Raw genomic sequence first — 12,533 nt, forward strand, 5'->3', positions numbered from 1 at the left:
TAATCATATTTACACGATGAGCGCAGTGTAGTAAACCACATATCACCCTTGCAAACCCAATTTAAAATCACATTTCTTGGCTCGGCCTAAATCATCAGAGCATTTTTTCAACGTTAAGCGAAAGGAATGTTTATTCAAGTAGCGCCTGATCTTTTTTTTTTTCTTTAAGTAGGTTCTTGTACTTGTCGAACAATTAAAAAAAGGAGTCTCGTTGACGCTGTAAGGTCCTCACCCTAAGAAATAAAAGACCACCCAAATCTAGTGGAACAAAAGGCTAAGCCAGGTTTTAACGATTATTAAAAAAAAAAAAAAGAAGTTGTCAAAGAGCTAGGACAAGATGCAACTGCGCTCCAATGCCAAACGTACAAGTTATGTCTGCAGTTGCCTTATGTTCTGATCTATTTCTTGGTTAGGGTAGGTAGCAACGTTCATGAAACACCTTAACCTTTTTTTTCTTTAAGAAAGTTTCTCTATAATGAGCGGCAAATAATTGTAGGGAAGCTGATACATTTATTGAGCTTTCAGTTATTTTGTTGATTTTGCTCTGATGTATTTCTTGCGCAAAAGGGTTTAAACGTGCCTTAAACACTCTAAACTTTTGTCACTCAATATCTCTTGTTGAGAGGTGATCTGCTAAACATCGTTTTTCATACAAACACTACACCAACTACATTGATTCAAGTATCCATAACTGAGAAATAAGAAAAACTGCGGTTGTAATTCCTTTTTTTCTCGGGAAAAGAATGAGAGTCATAGTAGGAATTACGGCCGCTTGATTTAAGTTGTGATTTTAAAAAATGGTCCATTTATATTTTAGATAAGAATAATATTGTACAAGGCAACACAGCACACGAGCTGGGGATAATTCACTGTTTATTTGTTATTGAAACCATGCTGAAACGATCTCATCACACACCGCACTTGTTTGGCAGTTTTCAATTCAATCTGATCTCAGTGGAGTTGAGGTACCATCTATTAATCATTAAGCTATGATCGTCCTCATAAGTAAAGAAGTTCTTCTCGCGCTTTCGGTTTGTTTGGTGCAAGGAGGCGTCACTGAAGGTATTTTTCATCTCCAATATTCTATCATATGTATCTAAAATGATTCTTTAGCAGCGCTCCTGAAACCTCTCAAACTCTCTCCAGTGACTCTCCGATACGGCCTTTTATGTCGAACTGTAAGATTATGCATTTCTACCGTTAAAAAGAAGTGCTTGATGTATCGTGAAATACCTCTCATGGTCAGTTTTTCCTTCAGTACTCATTGCGTTTGTAGGGAATGAAAGTGAAATCTACGCCCCACCTCCAAATTTCAAGTGCGTTCAATCGGCGTTGGTAATACTTATGAATTTCAGTCAGTTTATTGAGCTGAATCCTGGCTTTACAACGAGAGACAATCAGTTGGCGTCAAAGGATTCAGACTCTAAAAGCAAAATGGGAAAATCAGTTTTATTCCATACAAATAACCCCCTCTCCATAAGCAATCATTAATCAAATTAAACAATACAGCTCAGAAAGAGGGAAGGAAACGTCAAACAATACACGTTTCCTTTGTAGTACAAATTTACAACTGTCTATTTCCGCATCCGTTTTATTCATCAACAGCTGCTTTGTAGCATTCAGCTCGCTTTAGAATAAGCATGGATAGTGACAATGGAAAAGGTACCACAGCATGTGACATAGCCGTTACTGTCAAATGACGATCCATGCATTCGAGGTTAATTCTCCAATCTAATGACATACATACATACATACATACATACATACACTTTATTGATGCTCCCTAAGTGGGCTTTTTAGCTCAATAGAATAATAAAAAAAAAAAAAATACAAAGATATAAATTAATTGAGAATGTAAATACAATAATATTATAATTACAAAATATATATCAATAATATAATATAATATATCAACTTAATAAGACATTTGCGAGATGACGTCTAAGATTCCTGGGGCATTTTAAGGACTTAATGTTATCATTCAAGGGGTTCCAGAGTTTTGCTCCTCTGAAAGCAAAGGAGCGCTGCCCTGTTGACAGGCGACATAAAGGTATATCCAAAGCACCAGATGATCGAGTTTGTCTATTATGGACTTGAGAACGTAATTTAAACATATCAGCAAGATAGTCTGGAACAAGCTTGTTAATACATTTGTGCATCATAGTAGCGTCATTTAGAATGAGTTTCTCTCTAATAGGAAGCCATTTCAACGATCGCAACCCATCCGAAATATGGTCATACTTTCTTAGTCCCAGAATAATTCGCCCAGCAAAGTTTTGGACTTTTTGTAACTTGTCAATATTGCTGCTGCTGGTATTACTCCAGACAGTTGAACAATGTTGGAGTTTACTAAAGACAAATGAATTTATTACTAACAGAAGTGTTTTCCTATCCAGGAGGTGCTTGATTCTGTTAATTTGGTACAATTTAAAAAGGCATTTAGAGGCAATCTCAGTGATATGTTGGTTATAACTGAGGTGTGTGTCGAGAAGAACACCCAAGTCCTTAACGACAGGCACAGGTGTTATTTCCTTGTCAAAAAGTGTTATACTGAATGATGACAGTTTCTTTAAAAGTTGTGGTAATCCAACAGCTAGAACCTTAGTTTTGTCCGGATTAATCAAAAGAGAGTTTTTACAGCACCACTGAGATATTCTCGTAAGATCTTCGTTTAAGGCGAGAATGGACGTGGGTAATTCGGCAGGTGAAAAGGACAAATACAATTTACAATCATCAACATAGGAGGCAGATAGACAACGTTTAGGAACAGAAAGGAGGTCGTTAACATAGATTGTAAACAAAACCGGACCTAAAATAGAGCCTTGCGGAACTCCGAACTCAAGTGGGAGTACTTTAGAAACTGCGTCACCAATTCGAACGCACTGTTGTCGGTTAGAAAGGTAACTCTGAAACCAATTCAACGCACCCTGGGAAAAATCGACATTTTGTAGCTTGGATAACAAGATGTCGTGTCGAATACTATCAAATGCTTTAGACATATCTAATAGGACCATGATGGAAACTTTCTTGTTATCCATAGCCTGGAGCAACTGATCTGTAACGTACAACAGAGCTGTTTCTGTCGAGTGAAGCTTTCTATTTCCGCTCTGATGTGCTGCCAGTTTATTATTTCTAATTAGATGCTCCATAAGTTGTCCATGTACCAACCTTTCAGTGACTTTTGAGACTATTGGTAATAATGAGATGGGGCGATAGTTGTTAGGGACATCTGGATTACCGCATTTGAGAATAGGTGTAACCTCTGCTGTTTTCCATGCACGTGCAAATGTGTTGGTAACAAAGGAGTTATTCACAATGTGGGTAATTGTTGTTAGCGTACTGGGTAAACTGTTTAAGAATTCTAGAAGATATCTTGTCCATTCCAGGAGCTTTGTTAGATGGTAGGCTTCTAATCACCCTTTCTACCTGATTTTCCGTGACTTGATGGAGAACGAATAATTCGGGGCTAACGTCGGTGGATATGTGTAAAGGAGTCGGCACATCCAAATTTACATTAAGTCCATGATGTAAAGATAAGTCCCTGGCTTTTTGAGCAGTAATACTGCCGACGGAAATGAAGAAATCATTTAATTCGTTAGCTAACCCAGTGGGATCCTCAGAAGCCATAAAACTATCTTGTTGTTTACGTGGTAGACACCGGTTAATGATTTTCCAAATTGAGTTAGAATTTCCATTGCTATCCAGGATCTGAGTCCTGACGTGAACTTTTTCGGCCACACGAATCTCCCTTTTCACTTCTTGACGAAAAAATCTGTATCCGTTCCAGTGGAAAGGGTCATTTGTTTTTCCCGCAAGTTTGCGCCATTGGTCGCGCGTTCTCATTAGTTGACGAATTTCTGGTGTTATAAAGGAGTTAGGTTTAGATCTAATTTTAACCCTCTTGACTGGAGCATGTTGACTTAGTACTTCCAAGAACAGTTCGTTGAATACATCAACTTGATCGTTGAAATCGTCAAATAGGCTTATTACGTGAAAAGGCGCATATGACAAATCACGTAGGAAATTGTCGGCGCTGTAATTAGTATAGCTTCTAATAGTGACGTAACAGGGCTTGATCCTTGGCTTTTTTAACTTCAGTGAGATGTAAACAAGATTGTGATCGCTAATAGTTGACATAAGGACGTCGTTTGAAGCAATTAGTTTCTCATTCGTGGTCATCACAACATCGATTAACGATTCCCCATTCTCCGTGGCTCTGGTTGGTTTATTGATTAATTGGGTGAGGTTAAAAGTAGAGCAAAAATCGTTTAAAGCACGGGATTCTGCGTTATCTTGAAGGAGGTTGCAATTGAGGTCACCCAATATAATGACATCAAGACCTGACAGGAGGGATTCGATAAGACTGTTGGCAAGATCATCTATAAAATTTAATGGAGTACTCGGTGGTCGATATACTGTGCAGATGACGAATGACTTATAACAGCGACTTTGCACTTTTAGCCACAATTGCTGAAAGTTATTATCAGAAACTGAGGATACATTCTCCAGTGATGAAACTTTGTAGTTTTTCTTAATGTAAACACATAGTCCGCCGCCAGGTTTGTGCGGGCCACGGTCTTGTCTATACAAAGTGTAGCCTGGAATATGAATGCTCTCGTTGTTGACTGAAGAATCCAGCCAAGTCTCTGATATCGTAAAGATGTCGAAATTATTTGAGACAACGGAGTCCTTTAGCAGAGTGAAGTGTTCCCTGGACTTCAAGGAGCGGATATTTAAATGAGCAATCCTGATGTTTGACTTCGTGTTGCAGGGAAAGCTAATATTTGTGTTCGTCGATGTAGATGAAGAATTAGAAGTAGAGTTTGGTCCAGGATGTGGATTTCTTCCTTTCCCTCTTGATGTCAGCTTTGAGAAGCCCGATCTTTTCCCTAAAAAATATTAATTATTCGGCCGTTCACAATGACGCAGCGAACCCCTGCTTCTTTCATATTTTTTTCCACAATGGTGGCTAAAGCAGATTCGCTAGCACCCTCCTCTTTCTCTTTATCCATAGTGTAGAGGAGATAGCTGAAAAATTGAGTAAAAAAATATTATCAGACACATTTGAGAAATTGACAACAAAAAGTTTGCTATAATTTATGGCCCTGGACTATGAGTTAACTGCTGGGATAAAATATAATAATTAAGCTTACAAAGAAGAAAAAAAAAAGTGAACAAAGCTTACTTACTTTTTGATACTAAATGAGAACGTAGGCGATGAACTGGCCGGTAAATTCTGTCTTCGGACCCCCAGATCCTTCTTCCACGGCAGTCACGGCAGTGCAGAACACAAGCACCGAAAACAGTGACAGACCTACAACTTGAACAGCCATTTGACCCACCAAAATCGGTAGAAACCCAGGCAAATTACATGCCAAAAGAAAGGAAATTCTCCGCTCTATTCGAAATGCGCGGTAAAAATGGAACCAGAGCATGCGCTAGTTTTAAACGTCAAACGTGACAAGAGTTTAAAATCGTCTGTAAATATTGCGAAATCTGGATTTGGAAAATTGCAATTTGACCCATTGAATTTTGCAGCTATAACTTTCAAATGTATCTTTGAAAGTAGCTTTAATGTCCTTCTTTAAGAATTCGTAGGTAAAAATGGTCGCTTTTAACATATCTTTGAGTAAGCGAGCAAAATGTTTAAAATTTAGCGTGTTTTTGACTGACCTAGAGTCAAACACTCAGTGGGGACCTGATCAACGGAACTTGACTGAGGCTTTTATGCCTTTTCTCCCTTATATGCACAACCCTAATATGCTGCCTTGCCTGAGCTATGTTTACTGGGCAAAATTATAATCAATCAACAATTGGAGTAAATGGCTATGGGCAAAATTCCATAGCCGCATTTATCTAAAATTATTGTTCAATGAAATCCTTGATACAAAGTTTGGCCCAGTAAAGGTGAGGGCACTGAAAACGCGAAAAGTACAATCTAATGATCTGAAAAAGGGGAGTGGCTGGGACAAGGGAAGGAGAAGGGATGAAAAAACACGTCTTTAACTGATATGTCGGGCATGCCGGCCCGCGGTATCTGTCACATATGCGCACGCATGCCACGTGCGCACCTTGTAGATTTGACAATCGCCATGTTGAAAATATAGATGTTGAGTTTGTATTGAGTTGTAGTAATTCGTCTGACTTAAATCCGTGAAACACAACAGATTGGCGACGAGATTTTTAGAACTCACAAAAGAGACGTTCAGGCCTAGGACAATATGCCGATGGAAAAGATAGAAGCCTTCGATGAAAATAACGACGACTGGCTTGCCTACGTTGAACGAGTAGAGCAATACTTTCTCGCCAACGACATTAAGGAAGACAAACAAGTAGCAGTGATGCTCAGCCTAATGGGAAACAAAACGTATGGGCTATTACGAAACCTCTCTGCCCCAGAGAAACCATCCAGCCTGTCTTTCAAAACCATCGTGGAAACTCTACAGAAACATCTTTCTCCGAAACCACTGCTCATCGCAGAGCGATTTCGCTTTCACAAGAGAAACCAACTGGAAGGTGAAACCGTAAGTATTTACATTGCTGAATTAAAGAAGTTGACACTGTATTGTGAATTTGGAGCGAGCTTAAACGATGCATTAAGGGATAGACTAGTGTGTGGACTATACAATGAACTTATCCAGAAACGATTACTCTCCGAACCAGAGTTGACCTTAGCAAAGGCGACAGAAATTGCATTTGCCATGGAAGCTGCGGCAAAAGATACCTTAGAGATACTGGGTAGTAAAGAATCCGACGTTAACAAAATAAACACTGAAAACGCACGAGTATATAATGTGAAGCCGAAGCCCCGTGATAATTGTTATCGATGCGGTGGCACCACACATGAATCATCCGAGTGTTACTTCAAGAAGGAAACATGCCGGAAATGTGGAAAACTGGGCCACATCCAACGAGTTTGCCGCTCTGGAAGAAATCAGAACACTACGCAACGAAGAAAAGTTGATAAACCCAATCTGCATTCTTTTGAGATGAGTGATGAATGTGATGACGACAGTTTTGTGGCATCACTAGAAGTAAACCAAGTAACAGCTGGTGAGGTCATCTGGGTTACCCTAAAGATCAACGGACACACCCTGAAAATGGAACTCGATACGGGCTCAGCAATATCCACACTTCCATTGCAGAAATACAAGGAAATATTCGCAGACACACCACCGGTGGACACCAAAGCCATTTTGAAAAACTACTCAGGAGAGAAGATGAAACCAGAAGGAAAACTCCTTGTACGTGTGGAACACAACAATCAGGTTAAGAACTTAACATTGTACGTGGTAGAGACACAAGGCCCAGCCTTGTTTGGAAGAGATTGGCTACACGAGATACAACTCGACTGGAAACAGATCTGCGCCATTTCAAAAGAGAAGACACCACAAGAAACCCAAAAGAAATTAGAGAAACTCCTGGACGAGTACAGTGAGGTGTTTCAAAACGAAACTGGCACAATCAAGTCCACCAAAGCAAAACTAACGCTTAAGGAAAACAGTCAACCCAAGTTTTACAAAGCAAGACCTGTTCCATATGCCTTGAAACCCAAAGTCGAAGTTGAGCTGACACGTTTAGAGGAAGAAGGAATACTGAGCAAAGTCAACTTCAGCAACTGGGCGACGCCTATTGTACCCATCGTCAAACCAAACGGTACAGTAAGGATCTATGGTGACTATAAAATCACAGTAAACCCCCAACTGCAGTCAGAGGAGTACCCTCTCCCTCGCATTGACGACATATTTGCTAAGCTGGTAGGGGGGAAGAAGTTCACCAAAATCGACCTTAGACAGGCATACCACCAGATGGAAGTGGAGGAAGAGTCACAAGAGTACCTGACAGTCAACACCCATCAAGGATTGTACCGATACAATCGCCTGGTATTTGGAATAACGTCAGCCCCAGCCATTTGGCAGAGATCAATGGATCAAATCTTAGAAGGAATAGAAGGGACAAGCTGCATCTTAGACGATATAATAATCACAGGAAAAGATGACGAAGAGCATCTCGCCCACCTGGAGGAAACACTGAAGAGGTTAAAGGAACATGGCCTGAGAGCAAATCGCGGGAAATGCGAGTTTTTCCAGACAAAGATCACCTACTGCGGACACGAAGTGGACCAATACGGACTACACAAGACCCAAGAGAAAGTTGATGCCGTCGTCAATGCCCCAAGGCCAGAAAACGTTCAACAAGTCCGTTCATTTTTGGGATTGGTAAACTATTACCATAAGTTCTTACCCAACCTCGCAACCACCCTCAACCCCCTGAACAGGCTCTTAGAACAAAGCAAGCCGTGGAAGTGGTCCGCAGAGTGTGAAGAAGCCTTTTTCTCGGTGAAGAAACTCATAGCATCAGATATGGTACTTACCCACTTTGATCCAGAACGACCATTGAAACTAACATGCGACGCCTCGCAAGTCGGAGTCGGGGCCGTACTATCGCATGTAATAGAAGACGGCTCAGAATGGCCCATAGCCTTCGCGTCACGTACCCTTACGAAAGGAGAAAGAAACTACTCCCAGATTGACAAATAAGCCTTAGCCTTGGTTTGGGGAGTCAAGAAATTCCACCTATACCTATTCGGACGCCATTTCACGCTGGTCACAGATCATGAACCTCTGACCACAATTCTTAACCCCAAGAAAGGGATACCAGCCATGACAGTTGCCCGTTTACAACGTTACGCATTGTTCCTAGCAGGATTCAAGTACAGCATTGAGTACAAAAACACCACCCAACATGGAAACGCGGATGGACTATCACGCCTACCCTTGAAAAAGGCGTACAGCAAGGAAGTAGCTGATCCAGCGGAAATTTTTCAAGTGTCACAGCTCGAAGTGCTGCCAGTCAATGCAGATATGGTTCGTCAAGCAACCCAGAGAGATCCGGTATTATCACGTGTGGTAGACCACACGAGACAAGGGTGACCATCAGTCAGTAAAAAAGAATTGATATCCTTAATATACCCTGTGGATATATACTCTTTGTCCTTTTTGATAATGGTAGTGTTTTTTGCTTTGCGTAGCTCATCTAGGCGCTTCTTTAGATCTGCAACTTGCTGCTCAAGCTGAAATGGGAGAAATATTTGTTTTGAAGCTGGTTGAGTGAAGTAAATAAATGTGTTTAGTTCTTGGAACAGGTAGGTAGTAAATGCAGATATTAATTTTTTCATACCATTTCTTTGAGTAAAATGCAAGAAATTATATTTCCAAGCTTCCGGTTTTTTAAATTCTTCTGGGGGAGCATACTCCCAGACCCTCTCTAAAGGGAAAGTGGCCTAACGACCCTTTTTTCCAGGCACAGCCACTTATTAAACAATAGGAGGCTGCTTAATGATATGGAAAAAATTATTAACATTCCTCAGACACTGTCATCTGTAGATTAGTGTACCCCTCTTCTCCTTTCTCCAAAAATGCAAAACACGATGCTGACAAAACTTCATTACTATTCATGGGAAAAAAACGGGATCAGACAAAAAGCCCGGATGATTTAAAAGTCCGGATAATCGATGCCTGGATAATCGAGGTTTGACTTTACTGAATAAAACAGTCTGCTTCTGGATTGACTTCCAGAATCTTTTGCAAGGAAAGAGATCTTCCATGTGTGAAGGCCTAATTAAAGACTGAAGCAGTTTAAATTTGTAAGCATGTTTTTGAATCAGGAGCCTTATGGGATGTATCTTATTGATAATCAAGCCATATTAAAAGATTAAGATCATAAAATACAATAAATGAAAAAATAGTAATTGATAAATTGCATAATTTACTGTGATTATTTCATATGACTAGCGGCCTGCACAGTCCAGGGGATGTCTGCTTGGCTGTCAAATGGGGTAAAGGGAGTAAGTTTACAAAGAAATTGTGGTGCTGCATTGGTGAGAGTAACAAGGTAATTTGGTTGTATCAACTAAGTTTAAATTATAAATTGGCCACCATAAAGAGTTAAAAAGCTGACGTATTGAGTGTTAGCCCTTTGTCATTTGAAGTGAATGTGGTAGATAAGAGAGGCCACCACTTTCACTCTTTCACTCCCAAGATCCCCCTAGTAACTCTCCTTACTGTGTGCTATACAATCCTTATATACTTCTCATCACTTGTCTGTATAATACTGCATTGTTATTGTAAGGAGAAATTCTGTCTTGGTCACTCATGGGAGTTAGAGGGTATTACAGATTCTTGATGAAGGGCAGAATGTACAGATTCTCTCTGGTATTAGGCTCCAGTTATAATACACTGTAATTTCAAATGGATAGTATGGTTGCAGTAGCAGCTTGCCAATTCCTTTGACCTAATTACAGCCAACATTGTACCAGAATGAAAAAAAAAAAGAACAGGAGTGGCATTTACAACCTTTAAATGCTAAATTTTTATGCATTTTGGAAACTCTGTTATAGACTTGGCATATTTAGCAGAGTTTGGTAAATTATTCCGGTTATGTGAAACCCCCGTATGAAAATGAATCATGTTAAAAGCTTACAGCCACCTTCAGATCCTTTGAAAGATCTGAGATTCTTCTCTTGCTGAATTCAAGGTAAGCATCAAACCTGGTACTCAATGCTAACATTGCACCAGAATTAAAACTTGAACTCCCAAGCATGATCCTCAATTGATTTCTTCCCATGATTGCAATACATAACTAACTAAGAAGGTTAGGAAAATATTCAGGCCTATCAGCTGTAGGATGTTATCTTGATGTTGATTAGACCAAATTCTTTTGCTTACTTTGCAAGGAAATGTTTGACATTCAGGTGACAGAGTTTCTAATTGGATCTTGGGGGTCTACACAACTTTGGAGTTTAGGAATTCATGTCCTTTTTCATATTAGGTAACTAAAGGTTTGGTGAAGTATGTTATTTGTTAAATGATATGGATCTTTGACCATTAGCCATTCAAGCCTCTGGCTATGGCTAAACAGTTGTAAAAAGAGCCAGGAAGACGATGAAATAAATTGTATTGTCTTGTACTGCAGAGAAGCCGGTGAAATTCTTGACTTCTTTCTTCAACCAACAACGTAAGGAATAAGAAATTTCGAGAATGATGCGCTCTCTAAATGTGTAAAACCAGACTAACTTAACTTGCTGGTCAAAAGATCACGGAAGCCAGAGTTGAAAGATCCCAAAGTCTGCAGAAGTTTACAAAAAGCTCACCTCTTTAATTCTAGTCTGAGAAAAATGATCCCCAACTACTCCTTCACTTGATTTGCGAGCAGGGCTTGTCACAGAAATCTTCTTGCTCCTAGCGGTAGAGGAAGATGTCTTCTTTGTTGACATAGTCACTGAAACTTTCGACAAGGAATCCTGGTTAAATCATTCTGAAACTGGTTGTCACGCTTTCCTCTCCGTCATATGTTGTGTTTGTTGACAGAGGTCTGGGACAAAAATTCTTTATCAGGCGTGGATACTTAGCAGTGGCCATTTTGAATTTCATGAGAAAGAAGGCCAAAAGTTCTTGATCTAATTATTTGCGATTTGAGGGCGATTGAAGGAGAGAAATGCCGCTGAATATACTTCGAGGACTCTTCAGAGGTGCAACGCGTCGTGTAATGACAGGAAAGATGGGAAACAATAATTTTTACAAAGGTACTTTACCTCACTTAACTAAACCGAGAGCCTAGCAAGCCTGTGATCACTAGTACTGGTTTGATTATGAGATGTTGCTGCTGGTCATGCAATAATGTAACGCTGCATTAAATGTAGAGCTATGATTTTTTAGTTACCCGAAGCACTTACGTACCGAAGTTCACTTCAATTAAAAAAAAAAATTTTTACCCTTTCATTTCCAGGATCAAATTGGCGATTCTCCTTAATGTCTGCCATTCAATTCTTATGTTGTTAGTTGGGAGAAGTTGGTATTGGGTGACAGCAGTAGGAGGCAGGCACCCTCACCACTGCATCATCCCCTTCAGGGCTCCGCTTCCTGGGGCAGATCCAGGGGTGGTTCGGTCAAACCCCCTTAAATTTTCCCTCAAAGTGCTAGAAATTATGTTTCCTAAGACCTAATTTTCAAATCTTCCGGGGGAGCATGCCTTAGGACAATTCTCCAAACCCCCCTAGACTAAATCTTGGATCCGCTCCAGCCTTCAATGACAGAGATGACAATTTCATTCTGCAGCTAATCTCTCCTATAACACTCTTAAGTAGACATGAAAATACAATCATATCAGTTGTGCAGTACACAGAAATTATGCACACATGGCATTATGGCTATACTTGAATTCTCCTTTTTTATAATGATAAAGCCGTCAAATTTGAAGTCTCCATCATCTATTGCAGGTCGAGGTGTCAGAAACCCTGGATTTCACACAAGAAGAGGTAACTCAACTGCTTGTATTCATGAGCCTATGTTAATAATAAAGATCTAGTTAAATTCGATGATGTAGGAAGTGGTTGCCCAATCTTCCAAGCCAGTGCCCCATATTAAAAACACTAGACAAATAAATTTTTTAGAAAAATATACTATATAAGCAAAAAAGTTAATAATCAAGAAACTAGACCTGTGAATAATGTTAAAACCTTTAACATGATTATC

At 39.8% G+C, this 12,533-nt stretch overlaps 3 protein-coding genes across 7 annotated transcripts in view; 1 reads left to right on the top strand and 2 right to left on the bottom strand.

Moving 5' to 3' along the window:
* Positions 1 to 856: 856 nt before the first annotated feature.
* On the bottom strand, positions 857 to 11,286 carry LOC148741119 (uncharacterized). Of its 2 annotated transcripts, none has more exons than XM_088756942.1 (2): positions 11,153 to 11,286; positions 857 to 1,423 (listed from the first exon to the last, which is right to left on the bottom strand). In XM_088756942.1, the coding sequence occupies exons 1-2, from the start codon at positions 11,273 to 11,275 to the stop codon at positions 1,382 to 1,384; spliced, it is 165 nt and encodes a 54-aa protein (XP_088613068.1). In that variant the 5' UTR covers positions 11,276 to 11,286; the 3' UTR covers positions 857 to 1,381. The 2 variants fall into 2 exon arrangements, with proteins under 2 accessions (XP_088613068.1, XP_088613066.1); XM_088756940.1 differs by lacking the exon at positions 857 to 1,423 and adding an exon at positions 8,393 to 9,073 and having other exon boundaries at positions 11,153 to 11,277.
* On the bottom strand, positions 1,757 to 6,094 carry LOC148741120 (uncharacterized). The gene is made up of 3 exons (XM_088731685.1): positions 6,072 to 6,094; positions 4,991 to 5,028; positions 1,757 to 4,889 (listed from the first exon to the last, which is right to left on the bottom strand). Exons 1-3 carry the CDS (start codon positions 6,092 to 6,094, stop codon positions 3,307 to 3,309), a joined length of 1,644 nt encoding a protein of 547 aa, XP_088587811.1. The 3' UTR covers positions 1,757 to 3,306.
* A 158-nt stretch (positions 11,287 to 11,444) lies between the features above and the next one.
* LOC111342345 (large ribosomal subunit protein mL41B) overlaps positions 11,445 to 12,533 on the top strand; it is a 40,492-nt gene continuing 39,403 nt past the window's right edge. For all 4 annotated transcript variants that reach the window (XM_088756883.1, XM_088756879.1, XM_088756876.1 and 1 more), the window contains exons 1-2: positions 11,445 to 11,584; positions 12,278 to 12,316. In XM_088756883.1, the coding sequence (XP_088613009.1) occupies positions 11,497 to 11,584; positions 12,278 to 12,316 (127 nt within the window). In that variant the 5' untranslated portion in view covers positions 11,445 to 11,496. The remainder of the gene's footprint in view (positions 11,585 to 12,277; positions 12,317 to 12,533) is intronic.

The sequence above is a fragment of the Stylophora pistillata genome, chromosome 1 (assembly GCF_964205215.1).
Source record: "Stylophora pistillata chromosome 1, jaStyPist1.2, whole genome shotgun sequence".
Classification (NCBI taxonomy): Eukaryota; Metazoa; Cnidaria; class Anthozoa; order Scleractinia; family Pocilloporidae; genus Stylophora; species Stylophora pistillata.

What these genes read in the sequence shown, in the direction of transcription:
- LOC148741120 (XM_088731685.1), bottom strand. Translation starts at nt 6,094, where the DNA reads ATGGCGATTGTCAAATCTACAAG. An exon ending in GCGATTGTCAAATCTACAAG is followed by an intron (nt 5,029 to 6,071) that starts GTGCGCACGTGG and finishes TCAATTTTTCAG; the next exon opens with CTATCTCCTCTACACTATGG. An exon ending in GGATAAAGAGAAAGAGGAGG is followed by an intron (nt 4,890 to 4,990) that starts GTGCTAGCGAAT and finishes AATATTTTTTAG; the next exon opens with GGAAAAGATCGGGCTTCTCA.
- LOC148741119 (XM_088756940.1), bottom strand. Translation starts at nt 11,275, where the DNA reads ATGTCAACAAAGAAGACATCTTCCTCTACCGCTAGGAGCAAGAAGATT. An exon ending in CTCAGACTAGAATTAAAGAG is followed by an intron (nt 9,074 to 11,152) that starts GTGAGCTTTTTG and finishes CTCCCATTTCAG; the next exon opens with CTTGAGCAGCAAGTTGCAGA.